The 25,895-nt window shown below is 40.4% G+C and overlaps 2 protein-coding genes across 2 annotated transcripts in view; one reads left to right on the forward strand and one right to left on the reverse strand.

The window, feature by feature from the left end:
* Positions 1 to 17,016, reverse strand: part of DSTN (destrin, actin depolymerizing factor) — a 37,807-nt gene extending 20,791 nt beyond the window's left edge. Inside the window, exon 1 of the mRNA XM_053574441.1 lies at positions 16,812 to 17,016. Within this exon, the coding sequence (XP_053430416.1) occupies positions 16,812 to 16,814 (3 nt within the window). The 5' untranslated portion in view covers positions 16,815 to 17,016. The remainder of the gene's footprint in view (positions 1 to 16,811) is intronic.
* A 164-nt stretch (positions 17,017 to 17,180) lies between these two features.
* Positions 17,181 to 25,895, forward strand: part of BFSP1 (beaded filament structural protein 1) — a 91,653-nt gene continuing 82,938 nt past the window's right edge. The window contains exon 1 of the mRNA XM_053574439.1: positions 17,181 to 17,281. Coding sequence (XP_053430414.1) covers positions 17,247 to 17,281 — 35 coding nt within the window. The 5' untranslated portion in view covers positions 17,181 to 17,246. The remainder of the gene's footprint in view (positions 17,282 to 25,895) is intronic.

The following is a 25,895-nucleotide window of genomic DNA, read 5'->3' on the forward strand; positions in this document are numbered from 1 at the left end:
CAGACTTGCTTGACACAGGGTTGCCACAAACCTGTGTTTTGTAAAAAATGAAATATCTGGAAAGCACAATAAAGCAAAGCGCGATAAAACGAAGTATACATGTATTAGTCAAGCAAGCACACAGTAAATCCCCAATCTGTTGATGAGTATAAAATGTGTAAAAATGTTGCCTGCAATCTTAGAATATGCCTTGCATAAGGGTGCCTAGCCAAAAGAGCAAGGCTGAGCTGAATTCATGTTCCACTGGCCAAGCTATATACCTGCAAAGCTGCAACTACAGTACCTGGAGGCATGCCATCTGCTTGTCCCCTGAGGCTGCATCCATCCCCTAGCAGGAACACCATTTTCTAATTTGCACAGCCACTACTAGGCTATCAGTAATTCAGAAAATGTTCCAAGTTAACTGTCTGCCTGAACACCTGGTTCATCCCTGAAAGACAAGGTGAATATTGTTAATTTACCACCAATTTCCAATTACAGAAATTCTATTTCACCTTACAGCAAAGTATAATGTCCTTGAGGATAGCCTATAAAGACTAAATATCAATTCCACTTGCTATATATTAACGTTTTTACAGAGTTCTACCAAAACATTTTCATGATTACTAAGTATAGTTAGAAAAAAGTTCACTCAAGAAACTAAACTCTATAAACCAACCTCTCTCCGTATCAAAAAGAAGTAAAAAACCTTCAAACAAGTCAGAAAAATCATCTAAACCACCAAGGAGATTAGATATAATAAAGCCTAGTTGCTAAAATTGACATACTGCACTCACACTGTATGTAATTTTTTTTTTTTTTTTTGAGAGAGAGAGAGGGTTTCACTGTGTTGCCCTAGGTAGAGTGCTATGCTGTCATAGCTCACAGCAACCTCAAACTCTTGGACGTGATTTTGTTGCCTCAGCCTCCCAAGTAGGTGGGACTATGGGTGCTAGCCACAAGGCCCAGCTATGTATACAATCTTTTTTATAGGCAATCCTAACAAGGTTAACAGGAATCCTTAACAAGGTTTCCTGCCCCAGTTGAAAGACAAGAATCAGAAAGAGAAGGTAAGAACAATACAGAGAAAAGAATGATGGAGAAAAGAATATTCTTTTTTTTTTTTTTTTTTTTTTGTGGATAAAAACTTCATCTTTAGACATCTCATTTTTCTTTTTTTTTTTTTTTTTGGTTTTATATACAATTTGACATATTTTCTTTTTTTTATTAAACCATAGCTGTGTACATTAGTATGATCGTGGGCACCACACACTTGGTTCATATATCGTTTGACACATTTTCATCACATTAGTTAACATAGCTTTTGTAGCATTTTCTTAGTTATTTTGCTAAGACTTTTACATTCCACATTTACTAGGATTCACATATACCCTTGTAAGATGCACCTACTTCTCCCCACCCCCGCCAACCCCCTTGCCAAAATAAAAACAAAAAACGTAGATTAAAAAAATGGGAGTGGAAGGGGAAAAACAAAATCAATCCAGGGAAGATAGGCAAACAGTCGTATGCCCTTACTGTTTTCTTTCAGTGGTTTCACTGAAAAGGATATAATCAGGATATAATCCAGACCACTCTGCGTGGCGTGTCAAGCCCCTTATGCCCTATCTCTAGCTTCCTTTCCCACTTCTCCCTGTCATGTACTCTTTGATTCCAATCACATACAACTCTGTACAATTCCATAAATACACCACGATGCTATCTTGTAACCTTCCCTCACTTGGTTACCCAAGTCCTTCAGGGTAAGCTCCAATACCACCTCCTCTGGGAAGGGAACTCATGACCCACAATCACCATCTCTAATCCAAATTACATGATCCTTCCATGTACTAACACAACACAATTATTTCTACCATAGTATTCTCTAGCACTATGATTATCTGTTGGTTGAATCCCTCACCAGACTGTACTTAAGAACACTTAGTATCTTTATCCATCCCCCATCTACCCAGAATTGTGATGCTAACTAATGGCTAATCAATAAAAGTTATATACTTTAAAACCTGTGGATGTACTTTTTGTTTTTAAAAATGTCTACTATATAAGCAACTTACTTTCAGGATGAACACTGCATAAAAGACATTAAGGCATAAACTAATTAACATGCAAAGAGCATGATCTTCAAGTAATCAGTATCCTATAAAACACATTTACACATTTCAAATTTTCTGCAATCCACAGCCTTATTGGCCATTCGATTCTGCAGCTAAAATGATTTTTAAAAAGCATTACATATTTAATAAGATGTACCAACTAGAAGTTTTATCCAAGGTAGAGAAAATATATAAAACAAAGAAAAAAAACTATCCACAATATTCTGCCTCATTTTTCAGTAAGACATTAAACAATTAAAATACACTCCTCCACTGGGAAATGGAATAAAACTCAGCAACAAACAGGAACAAACTGCTGATGCACAAATGCCCTAAGCCAGTGGTTCTCAGCCTTCCTAATGCCGTGAGCCTTTACTACAGTTGAGGTTGTGGTGACCCCCAACCATCAAAGTCTGTAACATTAACACAGCATAAAGTCCTTTACTGTCTGAACCAACCTATTTTCCAGATTCATTTTCTACCACAGGCAATCCTATTTAATACTCACTAATACCTTTCAGAAAGCAATTTGGCCATTTAAATCAAGAGTCTTAAAATAATCCATACCCTTTGACTCTTTAACTCAGTGATCCCGCTTCTAAGAATTATTCTGGGGAAATAATCTACATAAAGTTAAAACCAGACAGCGACTCAGACAACTCCACTATACAATTTATCTTTATAACCAAAAACCACTTAGACCCCCTAACTCTATTAAAATAAAAAAATAAATAAAATTTTAAAATAAAAACATTGAAGAAGAGACTCAGTGCCTGTAGCTCAGCGGCTAGGGCTCCAGCTGCATATACCAGAACTGGTGGGTTCAAATCCAGCTCAGGCCTGCCAAATAACAATAACAACTACAACAAAAAACAGCCCAGCACTGTAGTCCCAGCTACTTGGAAGTCTAAGGCAAGAGAATTACTTAAGCCCAAGAGTTTGAGTTGCTGTGAGCTGTGACGCCACAGCATTCTACAAAAAAAAAAAAAAAAAAAGGAAAAAAATCTAAACCCAGACAGCCCAAATAAAAACAGGAGATGCCAAGTAAATCATATTACATCCACAGGATAATTTCTGATATAACTTCTAAAATCATGTTTATGCAAAGTTTTTAATGACATGGGGGAAAATATTTATAATTTAAGGGAATAATAAGGGGGACATAAAGTATACATACAATAATTCAATTATGTAGAAAATACAGAGAAAAAGAAATTCTACAATTTTATCTTTAACAGTGGGGACATAACTGATTGTTTTTTTAAGAGACAGAGTCTCACTTTGTTGCCCTTGGTAGGGTGCCATGGCATCACAGCTCACAGCAACCTCCAGCTCTTGGGCTTAGGCAATTCTCTTGCCTCAGCCTCCCGTGTAGCTGGGACTACAGCTGCCCACCACGACGCGTGGCTATTTTTTTGTTGCAGTTTGGCTGAGGCTGGGTTCAAACCTACCATCCTCGGTATATGGGGCTTAGTGCCCTACTCACTGAGCCACAGGCACCACCCGACATAACTGATTTTTCTCTTTGCTCTAGTTTTCTATACTTTCCAAATTTTCTCCAATGAACATATTTTTTAAATTAGAAATACACACACACCACTTTTTGATTCAGCGATTTCACAGCTAGGAATCTATTTTGAAGAAATAAAAACAAATGCAGGGAAAGACTTATGAGCAAGATGTATTTCTTATAAAAAATTTAACACAGATGATTTAGTATCACTGTACTATGAACATGCATGATACCATTAAGCAATGTAAATAGTTTTTACAGATACATCTTACAATAAAATTCACCCATTTAAGGTTTAGGTTCAGTGGATTTTAGTATATAGGCAGTTGCTAAGTTACAGACATCCAACTTTCATACACAACCTGCACTTACAAATGGAGGCTATTATAGTAATAATAGGTAAATGTACTTGTTCCAACTTACATACATAATCAACTTAAGAACAAACCTACAGCCTATCTTGTTTGTAACTCGGGAACTGTCTATAGTCACAGTTGTGCGTCCATCACCATAACTCAATTTTAGAACATTTGGAACATCACAAAAAGAAACCCTACACCCTTGGCTCAGCGCCTGTGGCTCAAGAAGCTAAAGCGCCAGCTATACACCTGAGCTGGCAGGTTAGAATCCAGTCTGGGCCTGCCAAACAACAATGACGGCTGCAACCAAAAAATAGCCGGGTATTGTGGTGGGTGCCTGTAGTCCCAGCTACTTGGGAGGCGGAAGCAGGAGAATCACTTGAGCCCAAGAGTTGGAGGTTGCTGTAAGCTATGATGCCACAGCACTCTACCCAGGGTGACAGCTTGAGGCTGTCTCAAAAAAAAAAAGAAAAAGAAAAAAAGAAAAGAAACCCTATACGCATTAGCAGTCACTCCTCTTTCCTACAACACATACCCTAGCCCTCACCAACCACTAATTTACTTTCCATCTATGGTTCTACCTAATCTGAACATTATTTAAATGGAATCATGAAATAAGTAGTCTTTCTTTCTTTTTTTTTTTTTTTTTTTTGAGACAGGGTCTTATTCTGTCACCCTCAGTAGAGTGCTATAACATCACAGCTCACAGCAACCTCCAACTCTCGGGCTTAAGCAATTCTCTTGCCTCAGCCTCCTGAGTAGCTGGGACTACAGGCGCTCGCCACAATGCCCGGGTATTTTGTTATTGTTGCAGTTGCCACTGCTGTTCTAGCTGGTTGGGGCCAGGTTCAAACCCACCACCCTCGGTATATGGGGTCGGCGCCCTACCCACTGAGCCATAGGCGCCACCCCCAAAAGAAGCCACTCATTCTTTTGTGAGTGGCTTCTTTCACCCAACATGTTTTCAAGATTTACCCATGTTGTAACACGTATCAGTAGGTAATTCATTTCTTTGTATTGCCAAGTAACAGTCCATTGTATGGAAAGACTATAATTTATCTATGCATTCATCAGCTGACAGACATTGGGTTGTTTCCACTTTTTGGCTAGTATGAATCATGCAACTGTGAACATTCATGTACAATACAAGTTTTTGTGTGCATGTTTTCATTTTGCTTACATATTTAAATAGGAGTAAAATTGCTGAGTCATGTGACCGCTCCCAAACTTAACTTTTTGAGAAACTGACAGACTTATGTACCATTTTACATTCCCATCAGCAATGCATGAGGGTTCCAATTTCACAGCCTTACCAACATTTGCTAAAATCGTCTTATTATAACTGGCCTAGCTATATATGAAGCAGTACCTCATTGTGGTTTGATCTGCATTTATTTCGCAGCTAATGTTATTCATTTTTCTGGTTTACTGGCCATTTGCACATCTTTAGAGAAATGTCTATTCAAACCCTTTCTCCAAATAATTGGGCTGTCTTTTTATTGTTCAACTGTAAGAATCCTTTGTGTATTTTATGGCAAGGTCTCTGTTAGATATATTATTTGCTAATGTTTTATCCCATATTATTTTCCCCCATTCTGTGAAGTGTCTTTTCACTTTATGTTCTCTGATGCACAAATATCTTTAATTCTAGTGAAGTCCAATTTATCTTTTGCCACTCTGTGCCTTTGGTTTCACTGCCTAGAAATGCTAAGAAAACTACCTACAAAAATTGCCTAATGCCAGTTCACAAAGATTTATATCTACGTTTTCTTCTAAGAGTTTTATAACATTAGCTCTTACATTTAAGTCATTTAAGTTTATGATCGATTTTGAGTTAAATTTTCTATATAGGATGAAGCAGGGATACAAATTCATTCTTTTACATGTGCATATATAGTGCTGGATCACCACTTCTTAAAAACAATATTTTCCCCCTACTGAATTAATTGACACTCTTGTCACACTGGAACATTGGAAATAAAGTTCTATCATTTACAGATGAACTCAACTGTGTTAGAAAAATCTATATTGTCAGTCTCCAGATAATCACTCTCTATTCCCTTATTTCCACTACAATATATATTAAAACCTATAATTATTCATTTTTTATTTCATAACTATCTCCTCCTTTAGAATGTATACTTGGCAGGACAGGGACTTTCCCTTGTATATTGTTCAATCTCCAAAGACCTGAACAGTACTTGGTTCCTAGAAGGAACCTAATAATTATTTATTGAAAGAATGAGAGTGAGAGAGAAAGAGAGAGACAATTTAGAATGGGTTGGAAGAAAATGCCCCAAATGTTAATATTTTGGGATTGCTATTACAACTAAAATTTTCTTAATATTCTAGAATTAACATATGTTACTCTTATAATCAGCTACAAAATTAAGGTATTTTAAATATTTGTAATATTTCTAAATCAATTTTTTATTCCTCAAAGTTCTAGTTGCCACTATTTAATATTATCTTTGCCAACATTGATAAACACTTTACTACGTGCCAAGCACTGCTTTAAACTAGTTATGTGCATTACTCATTGTTGTGATGGAAGGTACTATTACCATTCCCACTTGGAAAAATGATGAAATTGAGGCACAGAATAGTAACTTCCACTTGTCAGTATACTTTAATAGGAAAGATAATAATATTTACCTTATTGGATTGCTACATGGACTGAATGAGGTAAGGCAACACAATGCCTATCATATAGTAAATACTTAAAAGTTAAGACAGCATTACTTCTTATTTTTTCATTTGTTAGTCCTTCAAGTACTTTTTATGATTTAGATGCCTCAATGAGCATCAAAAAATTTTATTTGGTTTCATTTTTAAGGAAAGGAAGGGAACTGACATTATTGAGGTTTCTGTATGCCAGAATCATTTAAAAATATTACTCTACTAATACTTGCTTTGTCTATTTTGAAGAATTTTCATTTGAAAGACTCAAACTGCAATGCAGTATACAAAGAAGAGGTATTATTCAATTAGTTCAGTACTTAAAACTCAATTTCCACTGCATTAAAAAATTTATGGGGGGTGGTGCCTGTGGTTCCGTGGGTAGGGTGCCAGCCCCATGTACCAAGGGTGGTGGGTTCAAACTCGGCCCCAGCCAAACTGCAACAAAAAATAGCTGGGCGTTGTGGTGGGTGCCTGTAGTCCCAGCTACTCAGGAAGCTGAGGCAAGAGAATCGCCTAAGCCCAGAAGATGGAGGTTGTTGTGAGCTGTGATGTCACAGCAGTCTACCCAGGGCAACAGCTTAAGGCTCTGTCTCAAAAAAAAAAAAAAAAAAGTTTATGGGACTAGAAGGTATAAAAATTAAAACAATCTATCTTCATGGAAATCTGTCCTTTGCCATAGTTAAGAATGACTTCTCATTCACTGTATATTCATATTCTTTCAGTAACATTGTGTGGGCCTGTTAAGAGAAAGGCATTTTGCTATTAAAATGTGTAAACTGGCCTGTAGTCCCAGCACTCTGGGAGGCTGAGGTGGGTGGATTGCCCTGAGCCACAGGTTTGACACCAGCCTGAGCAAAAGCAAGACCCCCATCTCTAAAAAAACTAGCCAGGCATTTTGACGGGCACCTGTAGTCCCAGCTACTTGGGAGACTGAGACGAGAATTGCTTGAGCCCAAGAGTCTGAGGTTGATATAAACTATGAGGCCATGGCACTCTACTGACGGCGACAAAGTAAGACTCTGTCTCAAAAATAAATAAATAAATAAATAAAATGTGCAAACCCTGCCTGGCATGGTGACATGTGCCCACAGTCCCAGCTAGTTGGGAGGCTGAGGCAAAAGGATAGCTTGAGTCCAGAAGTTCTGGGCTATAGTGCATTAGGCCTAGTCCAATGGGATATCCACACTAAGTGCAGCATCAACATGGCGACCTCTTGGGAGCAGGGGGACCACCAGGTTGCCTAAGGAGGGGTGAATGAGCTCAGGTCTGAAATGGAGATCAAAATTCCCATGCTGAAATGTACAAAACCCCATCTTAAGAGAGCTCAATGTTCTAGTTTCACAAATACCCTAATAAGTGCTGTAAAATAAATTCATATGCTGTCTTAAACGTGCAGAAATGCAGAGGTTAGTTGGTACTCACACTAACTTCTCATTACAAATTTAATAGGCCACGCCACAAACTCTAAGCCTGGTCCAATAAAGTGGCCACTAACCACATAAAGTTTATAAAGTGAGTCCTTTAAATGTGGCTAGTGGGACTAGGGAATTATATTTTTAACCTTATTTCACTTTAATCAATTTAAAAAACTCATTCTCAACACCATTAATAGAAAATTTATAAATACATTTGAAGTAACTTGAGTTTGTGAATCTACATTTTCAACTATAAATTTTATGCCATCTAAGTACAGATCAAACATTTCCAATGAAAATTGAGCATCTAAATTGAGATGTGCTTTCATTGTAAAACAGACACCAGATTTCAATTTTTATGAAAAAAGAACGTAAAATCTTTCATTCATTTTTATATTGATTAAATGTTAGTATAACAGTTTGGAGATGTTGGTTTAAATAAATTTCACCTTTTAAAAATTTTTAATGGGGCCACTACAAAACTTACAACAGAAGTTTTTGTTGTAAGCTCACATTTGTGTTGTAAGCTCACATTTTGTTTCTATTCGACAATAATGGTCTACTCTAAAAAGCAAACATTCTTCAACCAGAAGTGTTGCTCTAAAGATTCTTACAAGGATTTGAAAATTCTTCAAAGTTCCTGAGCTTTAGTAATTAACTTTCAGAGCAAGTTGGAACAGTCTTACCTGTATTTACCTGTGCTTTAGCATTAGCTCTATTACTACAAGTATCCCCTACCCAAATGCTTGGGACCAGAAGTTTTTTGTATTCTGAACATTTCCAAATTTTGGAATATATGCATACACAGAGATACCTTGGGGATATAAACCAAGTCTAAACACAAAATTCGTTTGCATTACATCTTATATTCATAGCATGAAGGTAACTTTATACATTATTTTTAATAATTTTCTGCATGAAACAATTTTGAATGAAACCCATTACGAGGTTAGGTGTGGAATTTTCCACTTATGATGTCATGTCCACATTCAAAAAATGTTGGATTTTGGAGTGTTTTGGATTTCTGGATTATGGATTCTTGATCTATACAAGAAAACAACAACAAAAAACTTTGAAACCATTTAAAATAAAAGCTAAATACATTTATAAGCTGGCTGTTTTCTGAAAGTAAGCAAAGATAGGAATAAGGGTAAGAAATTCATCTTTTGCTTGGCGCCTGTAGCTCAAACGGCTAAGGTGCCAGCCACATACACCAGAACTGGCAGGTTTGAATCCAGCCCGGGCCTGCCAAACAACAATGACAAATACAACCAAAAAATGGCCTGGCGTTGTGGCAGGCACCTGTAGTCCCAGCTGTTTGAGAGGCTGAGGCAAGAGAATCGCTTAAGGAGTCCAGAAGTTCTGGGCTATAGTCTAACCTCCAGGAGTTGGAGGTTGCTGTGAGCTGTGATGCCACTCTACCCAGGGCAACAGCTTGAGGCTCTGTCTCCAAAAAACAAAAAAAAAAGAAAGAAAGAAATTCATCTTTGCTTTTTTGTGATAATAAAAACCTAAGAAAGTAGTGTAGAAATGTTAAAAGGAGCAAATAGTCTTCCTCTGACGTGATCCAAAAGCATAAATACAATGATCTTCCAGCTGTATTATAAACTTAAGTTTCTATGTTTCAAGCACTTGTCTATGGCTGGCGGTAACCGAACAAGTTCTCAGTCTTTTCACACCTTCAACTAGAAATTAAATTGTTCATTTTAAAATTGGAATTGCAGGCGGCGCCTGTGGCTCAGTTGGTAAGGCGCCGGCCCCATATACGGAGGCTGGCGGGTTCACACCAGGCCCCGGCCAAACTGCAACCAAAAAATGGCCAGGCGCTGTGGCAGGCACCTGTAGTCCCAGCTACTCAGGAGGCTGAGGCAAGAGAATCGCTTAAGCCCAGGAGTTGGAGGTTGCTGTGAGCTGTGTGAGGCCACGGCACTCTACCAAGGGCCGTAAAGTGAGACTCTGTCTCTACAAAAATAAATAAATAAATAAATAAAAATAAAACTGGAATTGCAATTTTCACTACAATCAACTGCTTTTTTAAAATCTACTAAAAATTTGTTCCTCAATTTTGACATAAAGCAAATTATGGAGTAAAGTAAGCAGCCCGTAAGCATTACAGTGTCCGCTAGTATAAAACTAATCTTAGGCCGGGCACAGTGGCTCACACCTATAATTCCAGTACTCTGGGACACCAAAGCAGGTGGATTGCTTGAGCTTACAGGTTCGAGATCAGCCTGAGCCAGAGCGAGACCCTGCCTCTAAAAATAGCGGGGGCTCAGTGCCTATAGCACAGTGGTTACAGTGCCAGCTACATAGACGGAGGGTGGCGGGTTTGAACCTGGCTCAGGCCAGCTAAACAACTGCAACAAAAAAATAGCCAGGCGTTGTGGCGGGCACCTGTAGTCCCAGCTACCTGGGAGGCTGAGGCAAGAGAATTGCTTAAGCCCAAGAGTTTGAGGTTGCTGTGAGCTGTGACGCCACAGCACTCTACCGAGAGTGACATAGTGAGACCGTCTCAAAAAAAAAAAAAAAAAAAAAGACTAATTTATAGCTAAGATGTACTCTAGACTAAAAACTATCCAACTAAACAGAGGTCTTTGCACAGCAATTTTCTTTTTTTTTTTTTTTTTTTGTGATTTTTTTGGCCAGGGCTGGGTTTGAACCCGCCACCTCCGGCACGTGGGACTGGCGCCCTACTCCTTGAGCCACAGGCGCCGCCCTGCACAGCAATTTTCATGATGAATATAACAAGTCTATTCAAAGTATTACTGAAAGCAGTGCCAGTGGCTCAAAGGAGTAGGGCGCCAGCCCCATATGCCGGAGGTGGCGGGTTCAAACCCAGCCCTAGCCAAAAACTGCAAAAAAAGAGAAAGTATTACTGAGATGAATGAACCTCATTTTTTTTTTAAGTCTATGCCTCTCCCAGTATAAAATTTCAAGAAGATAATAGCTCAGAAGCACAATTCCAAGTGAAAACTTCTCATCTCTAACATCAGCGCACAGAGAAAGCAAAAAAGTGCATGGTTGAAATATTTCCCAAGTGTTAGGTATAAATCTTTGAGTATGTCTTTCATATACAATCTAGAGAGAAATATTACGCTACAAGAGAAGTTCATGAACTTTAACAACCTTCTACTTATTTCTTTATATGGTGTACAAATAACTGCAATAAAGAGGCTAGGTGTAGTTGCTCAGATTAGAGCGCTGCTTTGTTAAATTCAGTTTTTCAAGAATTGCTAGACAAACACCATTTTGATTTAAACCAATTCTATTTATAAAAAATAATCATGGGGCGGCGCCTGTGGCTCAAAGGAGTAGGGTGCCAGCCCCATATGCCGGAGGTGGTGGGTTCATAACCCAGCCCTGGCCCAAAACTGCAAAAATAAAAAAAAATAAAAAAAAATAAAAAAATAATCATGGTTCTTTGTTTTGTTCTGCATGTTTGTTTTTTAGACTTTTTTTTTTTTTTAAGAAAAGTCTTATGTTGGTAGCAAATTTGAGCGGGTAATACAAGTGTTCTCATACGTGTCCTGTTTGTTTTTAATGTTTTGGCTAGATGAACTGCCTAGGAAAGAGAAAGGAATACATATAAACTGGAGGATGTTAATTTCCACGGCATCTGGCAAAGACGGAACTTTATCCTCCATCATTTTACAATCATTTTAGACTTACTTCTACCAGGAGTCTAAAAACAGCAGGTGGCTAGAATCAAAGGAGTATTGAACTTCTGTTACCCAGCAGCTTAAGAGGACTAGAAAGAAACTTACATAACAGAAGAGAGGAATACTAGTCCTCAGTATATACAAAGTTCTAGCATTGACAATCATGTTCTTAATTCTTTTTAAATGCTGAACTTACTTTATGGTTCCCCAAGTATGCTTAAATAAAGACATAATGAGTGTTTACACAATGTCAGAATGCAGCATGTAAAAACATATGAAAAGATAGTTAACTCATTGCTAATTAGAAAAAAAATACAAATTAAAATAAGAAACCATTTCATACCCCTCAGAATGGCAAAGGTTTTATGATCTTTTTCATAACACCAAGTGGTGAAAGGAAATGGAGAAACAGGCTGCAGATGATGGAATGCCAACTAGAAGAAACTAGCAGTAAAAAATACATATGTATGTCCTCTAACCCAGAGCTTTCACTGCTACATATATATACACCAAGGAGAGAAACACATAAGGGGGAGAGAAATAACACAAAGTAAGAGACTATAAATAACAGGGCAATTGCCTGTTATAAAAACAGTTTAAGTAGACCAAAAAAATAATTTTTTTTTTTTTTTAGAGACAGTGTCTTATTATGTCACCCCTCGGTAGAGTTCCATAGCATCACAGCTCACAGCAACCTCAAACTCATGAGCTTAAGCGATTCTCTTGCCTCAGCCTCCCAAGTAGCTGGGACTACAGGGGCCCACCACAACGCGGGGCTATTTTCTTGTTGCAGTTATCATTGTTTACCTGGTCTGGGCCAGGCTTGAACCCACCAGTCTCAGTGCATGTGGTTGTCGCTGTAACCACTGTGCTATGGGTACCAAGTCCAAAAAACAAATTTAAAAAAGCAAAAAATTGGAGAAATTTTTCAATAGGTGAATGGATAAATGCGTATAGCTGTGCAACGAAATACTTTTCAGCAGTTAAAATAAAGAACCAATTTTAAAAATTAGCCACGTGTGGTGGTGGAATATGGCTGGAAGACTGAGGCAAGAAGATTCCTCGAGCCCAGGAATTTGATGTCACTGCGCTCGACCCTACACAACACAGCGAGATCTTGTCTCAAAATAAAATAAATGTAATCAAATAAAGAACTAGAGCTACTACTAAAATTAAAAAAAAAAAAAAAAAAAAAAAACATAGGGCAGCACCTGTGGCTCAGTGGATAGGGTGCCAGCCCCATATACCAAGGGTGATGGGTTCAAACCCAGCCCTGGCCAGCTAAAACAGCAGTGGCAACTGCAACAAAAATAGCTGGGCGCCTGTAGTCCCAGGTACTCAGGAGGCTGAGGCAAGAGAATCACCCTAGACCAAGAGCTGGAGGTTGCTGTGAGCTGTGATGCCATAGCACTCTAGTGAGGGAGACAAAGAAAAATAAAATAAAAAAGTAAATAAAAACAAACCATAAAGTTTAATTTTTTAAGAGCTATAAAAGAATATGAAACATAACATTTATATAGATTTTAAAAACTCATCAAGGCAAAATATATTATTAAGGATACATTGTTTAGAGCTGAAAGTACAGAAATGTCAATGAGAAGGAAATATATCAATTTCAGGTGACTTTTTACCTTTACATGAGTTCTGTGCTCCTGGAAAACAGTGATGGTTAAGAAATCTACCTCAATCATTTTGTGCTGAGAAACAGGTAACTGAAAAGGACTGGTCTGTTGCATTCTACTAGATAAATTTGGAATGTTCTCCTAATTGTCAACAAACTGAATAAAATCATCTTCTTGGGCAAGTGCTGTGGTTCACACCTGTAATCCTAGCATTCTAGGAGGCCGAGGCAGAAGGATCCCTTGAGTTCAGAAGTTTGAGACCAGACTGAGCAAAGCAAGCCCCCATTTCTATCAAAAGCAGAAAAATTAGCAGATATTGTGGTGAAAAGCCTGTAGTATCAGCTACTCAAAAGGCTGAGGCAAGGGGACTGCTTGAGCCCAGGAGTTTGAGGTTGCTCTGAGCTAGGCTGAGGCCATGGCACTCTAGCTCAGCAACTGAGATGGTCTCAAAAAAAAATCTTCTTAACTGACCAGTAGTTATGTCTTTGATACTAGAGTGGTTATCTCTGGGAAGGGGAGGCAAGGGAAAGAGATGAGGAAGAAGATGCATATTTAGCTGTTATGGTAACACAATTATCTGAAATATGGCAAAAAGTTAACCTTTTTTTTTTAGTACAAAGAGATCAGTTATTCTATGTACTTTTCTCCTTAAAATGTTTCAAAATTAGGCTTGGTGCCTGTAGCTCAAGCAGCTAGAGTGCCAGGCACATACACCAGAGCTGGCGGGTTCAAGTTCAGTCCCGGCCTGCCAAACAACAATGACAACTACAACCAAAAAATAGCTGGACATTGTGGCAGACTCCTGTAGTCCCAGTTACTTGGGAAGCTGAGGCAAGAGAATCTCTTAAGCCCAAGAGTTTGAGGTTGCTGTGAGCTGTGATACCACTGCACCCTACTGAGGGCTGACATAGTGAAACTGTTTCCAAAAAAAAAAAAAAGTTTCAAAATTAATTTTTAAGCTAATTTGAAGCTTGATAATGGAGCCAGAAAAAGTGACTTATCCTAAATCAGTTAATCCTTTACAATCTGTTTTTTCATATATTAAATAGGTGCATGAACACAAACCCAACCTATTTTACTGGGTTGTTGTAACTAAAAGTATTTTTGCCAGCTCCCAATTGGTAGAATATATTTTGTAATTCAGACTAAACCAATTAACTCAATTTGGTGGAGCAGAGTTTAGATTAAGGTAAAGATAAGGGTTTATCATTATAGATCTTATAATTCTATTTCTGGGGCAAGACTACACTCTTATTACCTTCCAGCCAGCCATATGGTTAAGCGGCAAAAGCACACTTTGGTTACAAAAGGAGGTAGGCAAGTCTACATGTGATGGTTCAATCCATACCCAACAGAACTATTTAGCAAATAACCCTAGGAACTTGATAGTGGGCTGGTAATAATCTTTGTATAAGGAGGCTGACACGCCCTGTACACACATACAAAGTTTTGTTTGGTGTGTGTAAATGTGGTTCACATAAACAGGCTTTTTCTTTTTTTACAACACGAAAGCCTATCCTGAAGTGTCCAAGGATGTGATCTTTCTTCTAGAAGACTTGGTGACTACCAGGAAGTGATTCTGCTAATTTAGAACAAATCCATCAGCAGTTAAAATTTAATGTTAAAAAGAAACTTGGAACCAAGCATCTAACCAAGAGATCTAAATGTGGGTAGGGAAAGTGCTACAACCTGGGATAATAACCACAGCATTCTCTAATTGTTGGACTGAACAAAGATGCCTCCATGCTCATAAGGCGAAATACAAAACTAATCTCTAAAAATGGTCAATCTATATTCCGCATTCTCCTTCTTTGCAGAGGTATCTAAACAAGAGTTTTGACCTCCTTAAGGCCAATAATGTAAATGTATTTACATTTAAAATTTGGAATCTGCTCACCTTTAATCTTTATTTCTCCCTCTCTGCCCAAGAACCAGGAAATAGACTCTTCCTTTATTTTATTTGGATGTACAGAAGTACAGAAGTTAATCTTTAACTGAAACTAAGCATTTAACTGAAGTTCAAATGTCTGATCCTGCCACTGAAATTGACACGGCAATAAAGAAAAAAAAATGTTTGTTCCTATATTCAAATAGAAAATTTAAGTCCGTGTTAACAACTCAAAAAAAATAAAAATCAGATTGCCCTATCAGAAGACCCCAGAGCAGGCTCCAGTCCACTTTAAAGCACTTTACAGAGGGGGTGGTATAAAATTTATCAGAATCAAAGCCCTCAGACTAAATGTCTTTAAGCATAAAGTAGAATATACAACTAAAATCTTAAAAGAGTTTAAAAAGACTAATCCTGTTTGTAGCTCATAGCATTAAAATATGAAAGAACCACCAAAACTGAACAAATCCCCATTACATATCTTTAATCATCAAGAAACTATGGTTAATCTTTTTCTTTTACTCAAGAAAATCAAAATTGCAATTCAGCGAAAAGTTTGTACGCAGATAAGCCAGTACCAACTGCTTCCAGGCAGACAGATGCACTAACAGTGTAATATTTCTAGCAAGTCTGGTAAGGCTTTGCCTGCAAATCATTGACCAAAAATGGTAACAGTCTGTGCAGACTAAAAAAAATGACAAAATGTTCTACCTGATCTGATCCTCTGGTTGAGAATACTAATACTGTTTCATAGCAGATTTGAGTGACAATTTGGGCGAACTACGTAAATAAAGCAAAATGTTCATCATTTAAAGTAGTAGAATATACTGAGGAGAAACTCGAGTAAATCAATGGACTTTATTAACGCTCTCAAATTTGCTTGTATTAGCATACCAGCATCCTGCCCACACACAGTAAGTTCTAGTAGAACAACCGTTTACAGAGCAAAGAAATTTCTAACCATACATGGACTAGACAGGAGAGGGTTAAGAGAGAGACTGCCAAGCTTGACCAGCACAATGAGACTGCTGCTGAACGCTGATCGCCAGATTTTTAAAAAAGAAGAAACAAAGCGGCTGCGAGGCAACTCCGTTCTAAGTCATGCCGGGGTCATGCTCGTTAGCGATCGGAATTCCGCCCCCAGAATTGTTCAATAAAGGCCTTATTTTCCTTACTGAGACCAACGGACCACAAGGACCGAAACGCGTAAAAGTCACCACTGCCACCGCGCGGGCTTTGGGGAATCCCGACGCCCTCCCGCCCCGGGTCCGCCAACCCCGCGATCTATTCCGCGGGCGGGGGGGTGGTGCTCGACCCCGACCAGGAGCATCAAGGCCCGGCGGAGGCATCGGGAGGACACGCTCCGGGGCAGCGGCCTCGCAGTAGCTGAGAGCTATGCAGCAGCCGGGGATCTGGCGCGGGGGCCCAGCTGCGGCAGCGGAAGCCCGAGACTCTCCTTCCCCCGGAGACTGCAGCCGGACCCGGTCTCTGCCCCGGCGGGGCGCGCCTCGCCCCTCTCAGCCCCGGCGGAGGTACGCCGCCCTGGCCGCCTCAGCCCACGCGTCGGGTTCCCTCTGACTCACCATCTTTGCCGCGGTGGTCGCAGGGACGGGGAAAGGGAGCCGGCGGGCGCGGAGACTGCAGAGCGTCCTCTTCACAGCAGCGGGCCCAGAGACCCAGAGCGCAGCTGACGCGGCGGCGCAACCCTAACAAGGGGCGGGCGCGCCTCGGGCCGAAACGCGGCTGCGCACGTCACGCTCCGCACCGCCCGCCGTTGCTACGCAACCGGGCGGTGGTCCCGACTCTGGACAGGCCGGGGCCTTCCTCCCTTGCTCTAGGCTGGGAGGAGGAGTGACTCTCACCAGCTCGCGAGTTTGGAGTTGGGGGTGAGTCCTCCCTGGGTGCGAAGAGGCGGACTGGGCTGGCGCCTGCTGGCGAGGAACGTGCAAAAAACGACGTCTGACTCTTCTTCCCCTCCTCGGGCGTGGCCGTGTGACGCCCCGCCCATTGCGCCGCCGATGCCCGTACATAGAAGCAGCCGCCACCTGGCCAGGTGTGCGCCGCCGCGGGGGGCGGAGTCGCGGCCGAGGAGCCGGGAGGGGGGGTGGGTGTGGCCCTCGGGGCTGGGGTCACGCGGGAGGACCGGCGGGAGCCGAGCCGAGCGCAGGCAGAGTCCGAGGGGACGCATCCCGCATTTTTTACCTACTTTGGTCCGATTCCCGTCACCCTCCCCTGATTGGCCAAACGTCGGGCTCTCGGGTGAGGGGAAAAATCTGCACATTTTTCCTCCTTCTCGAGGCGACCGTGGCCGTTCAGAGTGTTCTGTGAGTCACCACTAATTTCAGGTCTGGAAAAACAAGGAGTGATTTATTTATCTTTGGGAACAGCCCGGGAACGAGGCTCGGCGGCCCGCAGGGGTGCGGCTGGAAAACAGCAGCGGTTGTTTCGGGATGGTGGCGCCGACCGCGCTGCTCCGTTTTGGGGGTTTGTTTAAAATTTGGGTTTGTGTGTTTCTAACGGATGGTTGCATCAGAAGCATAGTTTCCAGAGGACCCGAAGGAATCCCAACGTTATTCCTGAGGGTTGTTTTTTTTTTTTGAGACAGAGTCTCAAGCTGTTGCCCTGGATAGAGTGCTGTAGCGTCGTAGCTCACAGCAACCTCCAAGTCTTGGGCTCAAGCGATCCTTTTGCCTCAGTTTTTCTATTTTTCGTAGAGACGGGGGTCAGGCTGGTCTTGAACTTCTGAGCTCCAGCAATCCACCTCCATCAGCCTCCCAGAGTGCTAGGATTACAGGTGTGACCCATTGCGCCCAGCCCCGTAAGGTGCTCATGTGGAGATAAAAGAACAGAGAGAATTTACAACTGTGTTAATTGCACTTAAGTTTTATTTAATGTTGGTTACCGAGAACATCATGGAGTCCACCAAAACTGTTTTAATTCTCCAAATATAGGTCTTTTGGGCAAGATGGTTAGCATTGTTTTTTTGTTTTTTTTTTTTGTTTGTTTGTTTTTTTTTGTAGTTTTTTTTTTGGCCGGGGCTGGGTTTGAACCCACCACCTCCGGCATATGGGGCCGGCGCTACCCCTTTGAGCCACAGGCGCCGCCCAGCATTGTTTTTTGAGGTTTTTTTCTGACTACTATATTGTGGCTTTCTTTGTTTCCACTCAACATAGAAATCCCTTTCTCGTGGCAGTGTTAGGCCTCTACCACCTGTTACAGGATTTTTGGCAGGCTGAGTAGTGTTCTCAATTTTAGAATGCAGCAGAATCACCTGGAGAAGTTGTTGAAAGTCAGATTTGTGTACCCCAACCCGAGGGTTATTTGCATTTTCTGTCAGTTCCAGGATGGTGTAGTGATGCTGGTTGAGGACCACATTCCTGAGCTGAGAAAGCCTGCTGTGTCCGTCTGCAGCTGACACTTCAGTTTTTCTGTCTACCTTAATCTTAACTGCCCCCTTCAACCTAAAAGTGAATCATACTCATTTAAGGGCACATGTCTGCCTGCTCCAACCTCTCATTTCTGCATTTTATGCTCCACTCTGCCACCAAAGTTATGTCTAAACCTAGACATAACCTCAACGTTTGCTGCTTAAAATTTTCTTTCCCCCCCCTAAAGTTTTCAACGGCTTTCTTCAGGATCCTTAGCAAGTCAGTCTGGCCTTTCTGCTTCTGACCTCAGACTACTTTTTCCGCCCTATCTCCCACATCTTCCCAGTGGCCACTGGTCCTCCCAGACTAAACATCTCATTCCAGAACACTTTTTTGTACTTCCTAACTGCCCATGTTGATGGGCCTGCTCATTTCTCATCCTTGAATGTTCCCATTGCCTCTTCCATCAGAAGACTTTGCTAACCACATCACATGGGATCAATTCTGATTCTTCCTTCCATAATCCTGCAGTTCATCGCTTCTCAAGTATCAATGGAAAAGAAACCACACTCTCAAATAATTTAGAGTTTTATTCTGAACTGAATATGTTCAACCATAGCCCAGAGAGCCATGCCCAACAAGCCTTGAACTAGTGGTCTTGCCTTGGTTGGGGTACAGTTTGGTTTTAGACATCTCAGGGAGATAGGAATTAACACATAAATAAATCTCTACATGGAAGGTATATATTGGTTTGACCCAAAAAGGTAGGGCATCTCAAAGCAGGGTATTACAGATTATAGATGGATTTAAAGCTTATTTGTGATTGGTTAAAGAAATGTAGCTTTGTGTAAAGGCTTGGAATGTTTTTTTTTTTTGTAGAGAGAGAGTCTCACTTTATTGCCCTCGGTAGAGTGCCGTGGCCTCACACAGCTCACAGCAACCTCCAACTCCTGGGCTTGAGCGATTCTCCTGCCTCAGCCTCCCGAGCAGCTGGGACTACAGGCGCCCGCCACAACGCCCAGCTATTTTTTTTGTTGCAGTTTGGCCGGGGCTGGGTTTGACCCTGCCACCCTCGGTATATGGGGCCGGCGCCCTGCTCACTGAGCCACAGGCGCTGCCCAAGGCTTGGAATGTTTTAAGATCAGGAAGTCTTTTGTGGGCTAGAGACAGGAGAATTGCTTCATCCCAGGAGTTCCAGGCATCTGCAAGCTATGAACAAGGCACCGTACTCCAGCCTGGGCAATAAAGGGAGACCCTGTCTCTTAAAAAAGAAAGAGAAAAGGAAGGGAGGGGAGGGGAGGAAATATGTTAATCAGAGACAAACCATTGGGATGTATACTGGACAAATACCCAGACTCAAGTAATCTATCAAATAAATCGATGCCCCATGGGTGTGATTAAGTTTTGTCTTATATAGCCTTAGGCCAGTTAATGAATTACAAAGGATATTTCCACAGAGGGAGGGGGGCACATGAGTTATGTCTAACCTTCCTTCTCTTGGCCAGCAACTCAGTTTTAGGGTATTTCTGAGGTCCCCTTGGCCAAAAGAAGGTCCATTCACTTAGCTGAGTTGGATCTGGATGCTTAGTTCATATAAGCCCCCATTGAGCCACGTGCTGCCTCAGATCACAACTTTGTGTATAAAGGTTTTATGGTTTTTTCCCTACTGTTAATGTAGCTCTGTAATTATTTGTGTATATATATTTGCCACTGCTATCATATTGGACTGGGAGTTCCTTGAGGTCAAGGGATATTTAGGATGCATTAGTATGAATTGGTATAATCTATAATGATACATAGGTGTTTAATAAATGTTTATTGAGGAAGTGAACCAATATATGAAGAAGTTTTATGATTTATCAGGCAAACTTCCATATCAGTTCACCATAGCTTGAGATAAGCTTTGATTTTTAAGGTTTCATTGAACTTTAGCCACTGCATTTATACCCATTTAATCTTCTATTTTTCATTCCTCCTCGACCATACAAGGAGGAAGTTTTAACATAATGCCATAAACTAAATCTTTATGCCTTCCCATAGTTCAAATGTTGAAAGGTAATTCCCAATGTAATGGTAGTTGGAGGTGGGGGCTTTAAGAGATGTTAGATCATAAATGCAAGTCCCCCATGAATGGGATTAGTGCCCTTATAAAAGAGGTCTCAGATAGCTTGGCGCCTATAGCTCAGCGAGTAGGATGCCATCCACATACACTGGAGCTGGTAGGTTCAAATCCAGCCTGGGCCTGCCAAACAACAATGACAACTACAACCGAAAAATAGCTGGGTGTTGTGGCAGGCGCCTGTAGTCCCAGCTACTTAGGAGGCTGAGGCAAGAGAATTGCTTAAGCCCAAGAGTTTGAGGTTGCTGTGAGCTGTGATGCCAAGCCACTCTACCCAGGGCAACATAGTGAGACTCTGTCTCCAAAAAAAAAAAAGAGGTCTCAGAGAGCTGCCTTGCCCCTTTCACAATTGTGAAGACACAGTGAGAAGGTGCCATCGATGAGTCAGGAAGTTGGCCCTCCCAAGTACCTTGGTACCTTGATCTTGGACTTCCCAACCTTTGGAACAATGAGAAATTTCTGTTGTTTCTAAGCCACCCGGTGTACGGATTTTGTTATATCAATACTAGCTCAAATGGACTAAAACACAAAATCTCTTCTTAAATATAAGGTTATATTCCATTTCTCTTTTAGAAAACATTTTGTGTACTTAACAATCTGTGAGTATATGGGCATTTTCATTTAAAATCATTAATATAAATGTCAGGAATTAATAAATTATCCATTAACAAGGAGTTTAAAGAGAGATATGTACTAATAGTCCTAAGGCCTAAGATCTTCGGAGTAGCCTGGGTAACATAGCGAGAATTCATTTCTTTTTGGTAGTTTTTTTTGGCCGGGACTGGGTTTGAATACACTTCTGGTATATGGGGCTGGCGCCCTACCCCTTTGAGCCACAGGAGCCGCCCGAGAATCCATTTCTTTTTTTTTTTTTTTTTTTTTTTTTTTATTGTTGGTGATTCATTGAGGGTACAATAAGCCAGGTTACACTGATTGCAATTGTTAGGTAAAGTCCCTCTTGCAATCATGTCTTGCCCCCATAAAGTGTGACACACACCAAGGCCCCACCCACCTCCCTCCTTCCCTCTTTCTGTTCCCCCCCCCATAACCATAATTGTCCGAGAATCCATTTCTTAAAAAAAGAAAGTCTGAGAAAAATTCTTTTGCCATGGGGCGGTACCTGTGGCTCAAAGGGTAGGGCGCCAGCCCTATATGCCAGAGGTTGCCGGTTCAAATCCAGCCCTGGCCAAAAAAAAAAAAATTCTTTTGCCATGGGACATAATCCTGTCAATATATAGCCTAGGAAAAAATTATTTTTATTCTCTACCCTGCCTCTGCACAAATTCATCTATTCCCCATCTTCTGCCCTCATTTATGTTTGTAATCTTTTAAAAAAATGATTTTAATCCCCCAAGTAAGACGTGACTATAGTCTCATTATAAAAGATTCAGACAGCATAATAAGGGGCTGCCCCTTGAACACCTGTTCTCCTCTCTCATAATCTTAGTCTCTTCCTCATAGGAAACCACTGATACCAATTTCATGTATGACTCACAGAGAAATACACCATGTACATGTATTTTGGGTACCGGTTTTATACTGGTATAGTGTCTTGTAGCTTGCTTTTATCCACTTAATAATTATCTTGGTGATCTTGCCATGTCAATAAATCATGTCATGGCTGCAAAGCATGACTGACCATTATTTAACTTTTCCCCTACTGTAGCTCATTAGGTTATTTCCAGTCCTTACCTATCACAATGCTTCAGTGAATAGCCTTATGACTGGCCTCTGCATACTTGAGCTAGTATACTTAGCGAATTCCTTCCATTCATATTACTGGGTGAAAAGGAATGTGCATATACTTTTATTTTTATAATTACATATTGCCTTCTAAAAAGGCTATGCCAATTTATGATCCCTCCCACAGTATTTGAGAATATTTGTTTATTCTCCATTGACTTGTTATTAAAGATTAAGACATTTTGGAACAGTCAACACTAAACTGTGTTTAAAAAAATTCAGAATAGGCATTAACTGGAGTGAGAATGGAGATTGGCAAGGTACCTGAAAGGAATTTTCAGGGGTACAGGATAATGATTTTTTTACTTTGTTAGGGGTTTAGGTTACATGAGTATGTACATTTGCCAAAACTTACCTAAAGACTTGTGCATTTCACCAAGTATAAACCTTACCTGGAAAAGAAAAAAGAACCTTGCCTCACAAATACTGAACTCTAGTTAATGACATACATGCAGAAATGTTTAGAGGTCAAGTGTCTGAAATCCACAACTTACTTTAAAATGTATCCTCCCAAATAAAATGGACTGTTAGATTGATAAGTAGATCGACCTCTATCAACAATAGCTTATTAATGTTAATTATAGTCAGATGTTCTGGTGTTTACTGTGTAATTGTTCTACTTTTCTGTATGTTTAAAAATTGTTAAAATTTGGAGGGGGCAGTTTAAGAGGAAAGAAAACACCTGTTAAATGTATACTGTATGTCAAGCACTTTTGCAAGAATGGCATGAATACCATTTTGTTACCTCCCAAATGCAGGATTTTATTTGTTTGAGGACATCAAGTTAATAGACACAGCTAAGTTGGTTGTAGCAAGTCAGTTTATTACTTGGCACAAGCAAGGAACACAGTAGGGATAGTTCCCCTAACAGTGTGTCTCTGAACAGGCAGATCAGTTTTATAGTCAGAGGGTAATGAGGTACAGTCTGATAGGATCTTCCAATGGGGTGATCCCATGGCTCACTGATTGGTTCCTGGATCCTGGCCATGCAGTCTCCACTTAATTCTGTCCCTACTCTTTTGTCCAAGGACTTAGGTTCCAACCATCATTGAATGCTTGGTTCATCTGGACATAAGGGGCTGACCTTCAAGACCACTGCTCTGATCTCAGCTCCCAGTGCTCCCTCCCTAGCCCACTTTATCTAGCCCCCTTGGCTTCCTCTATTCTTCAGATGTACTGGACATGCTCCTACCTCAAGCCTTTTACATGAATGGCATTGCTACCTAGAATACTCCTTTCTCCCAAATTCATCAGCTTTGCTCCTTCACTTCCTTAAAAGTCCTTCAGAAACATGTTTTCATGAGGCCTTCTCTATCAGCCCGCTTAAAATGGAAACTACCATCCCAAGTGCCCTCTGCCCCTTGCTGTTTTATTCCTGTCATTGCATTTATTATCTAACACTGTCCATCTACCTTACTAGAAAGTATCAAGACTGGGGAGTTTTCTCTGTTTTGTTCATTGCGTTTTCTCAAATGCTTAGGACAGAGATGGGCTGTATGTTCAATACATATTTGTTAAATGAATAAAAGAAGTAATATTTTAGCAAGGATTTTATTTGGCTGTGAGTAACAAAGACTTACATAATAGTGGCTTCACTTCGCATATAAAAGAGTAGAGGTAAGTAATTCAGATCTGGCATATTAGCTTGGTGGTCTCCAAAACCCAGTTTCTGTACTGTTAACTTTACTGTGCTTTCTGCTTTCCTAAGGTCACTTCTTGGCCCAGGATATCTATTAGAGCATCGACCACTACTTCCACACTCTAAGCAGTAAGAAGGAAAAAAGATAAAAAGGGCACCCCCTTTTTTGTAGAAACTTCCCAGAATTCCCACATAATTTCTCCATTTATCTCACTGACAAGAGATTAGTCATATTGCTGCAGGAGAAGCTGGGAAATGTGGTCTGTTCTCTGTGTGCTCAGCTAAGACATTGGGGTTTCTTTACTAGGGAAGAAGGGGAGAATGGAGATAACCAGTAGTGACTGTCATAGAGAGATGCTATTACTGTCTGATCCCTGGAGCTAAAGGAGTAAGCAGTCTGACTTAGCCCTTTGCCCTCAGGCTACATGACACATCACTGGTGTGTGAGGTTGAACAAGAGAACTGAGGCGTTTCTTGTTGCTTTCTCAATATCGTAGAGGAAGTATAAACCACAGAGGGCAAAATGAAACAAATGGAAGCTGTAGAAAATACATTCTGGGCATTCCTTACTGCCCATAGCCTAGTCCTGATGGACAAGACAGCCCCAAAGGCCCTGGCATCTATTTTAGGAAAAGGCTAAATATATATGGGAATAATACAGTACCACATGGTAACATTGATTTCTCTATCAGCTCTTGTGATAGAGTAAAAGACACATACCACTATTTTATAATGATAAAGGTTGACCAGTTACCTATGTTTTTCAGATAATAGTGTACTACTTGAGTTAAACTATGAACAAATGGGGTAGAAAATGACACAAGCATGACCAGTGATTCTTAACCCCTCTTGGGCTATATGTGCCTTTAGAGATTCTTTAGGAATAGTATAAAACCTCTCTCTAAAACAGTGGTTCTCAATCTTCCTAATGCTGCAACCCTTTAATACAGTTCCTCATGTCATGGTGACCCCCAACCATAAAATTATTTTCATTGCTACTTCATAACTGTAATTTTGCTACTGTTATGAATCGTAATGTAAATATCTGATATGCAGGATGTATTTAGGTGACCCTTGTGAAAGGGTCATTCAACCCCCAGGTTGAGAACTGCTCTAGAAAGAAAGACATCTGCTCCTACTCACAAAGCTTGGCCTAGCACCTCAGGGAGCGCATGGACTGCCCCGAAGCCCATCTATTTGTCCAGATAATTCAGGAGAGGTTTTGGGAAATATTCTAAAGAGGAAACACAGTGTAGGGATACGTGAATAGTCCCACAATTCCTCATACACAACACCAAGATCAGAGTCCCTATCACAGTGTTATCAGTTTAACATGGAATCTTCCAGACCTTACAATACAGACCATTTAAAAAAATACAAGTGGTCTCAACAGCACATACAGGACTGCAGCTTATTTTTATTCATTCACTCAGCACTATCTCTTGGAGATTTTTCCATGTTGTTTTTCCATTTTTCCTAAGCATGGTACATTGTTTCTACAATTCTGATCTGGTTGTTTTACTTCTAGAGAAAGAAAAATGAGCCATAGAATATTCAAAAAGGGGAAATAAGGGAATCAATTTTGTTTGTTTGTTTGTTTGTTTAAGAACAGACTAAACTAGTTCAAACTCTTCAGGATGTAAAGACGCCAAGGAGTTGAGTGTTACCACAAGTCATAAAATCACAAAAGAAGGAAAGTAACTAGAAATTTTATAGCAAATTTTAACATGTAAAAATGAGGGCTTTTCTGAAAGGTCAGAAGTCATTTTAGGGAAAACAGGAGGACTAATTATTTTAC

The sequence above is a fragment of the Nycticebus coucang genome, chromosome 21, assembly GCF_027406575.1.
Source record: "Nycticebus coucang isolate mNycCou1 chromosome 21, mNycCou1.pri, whole genome shotgun sequence".
In the NCBI taxonomy this organism is placed as follows: domain Eukaryota; kingdom Metazoa; phylum Chordata; class Mammalia; order Primates; family Lorisidae; genus Nycticebus; species Nycticebus coucang.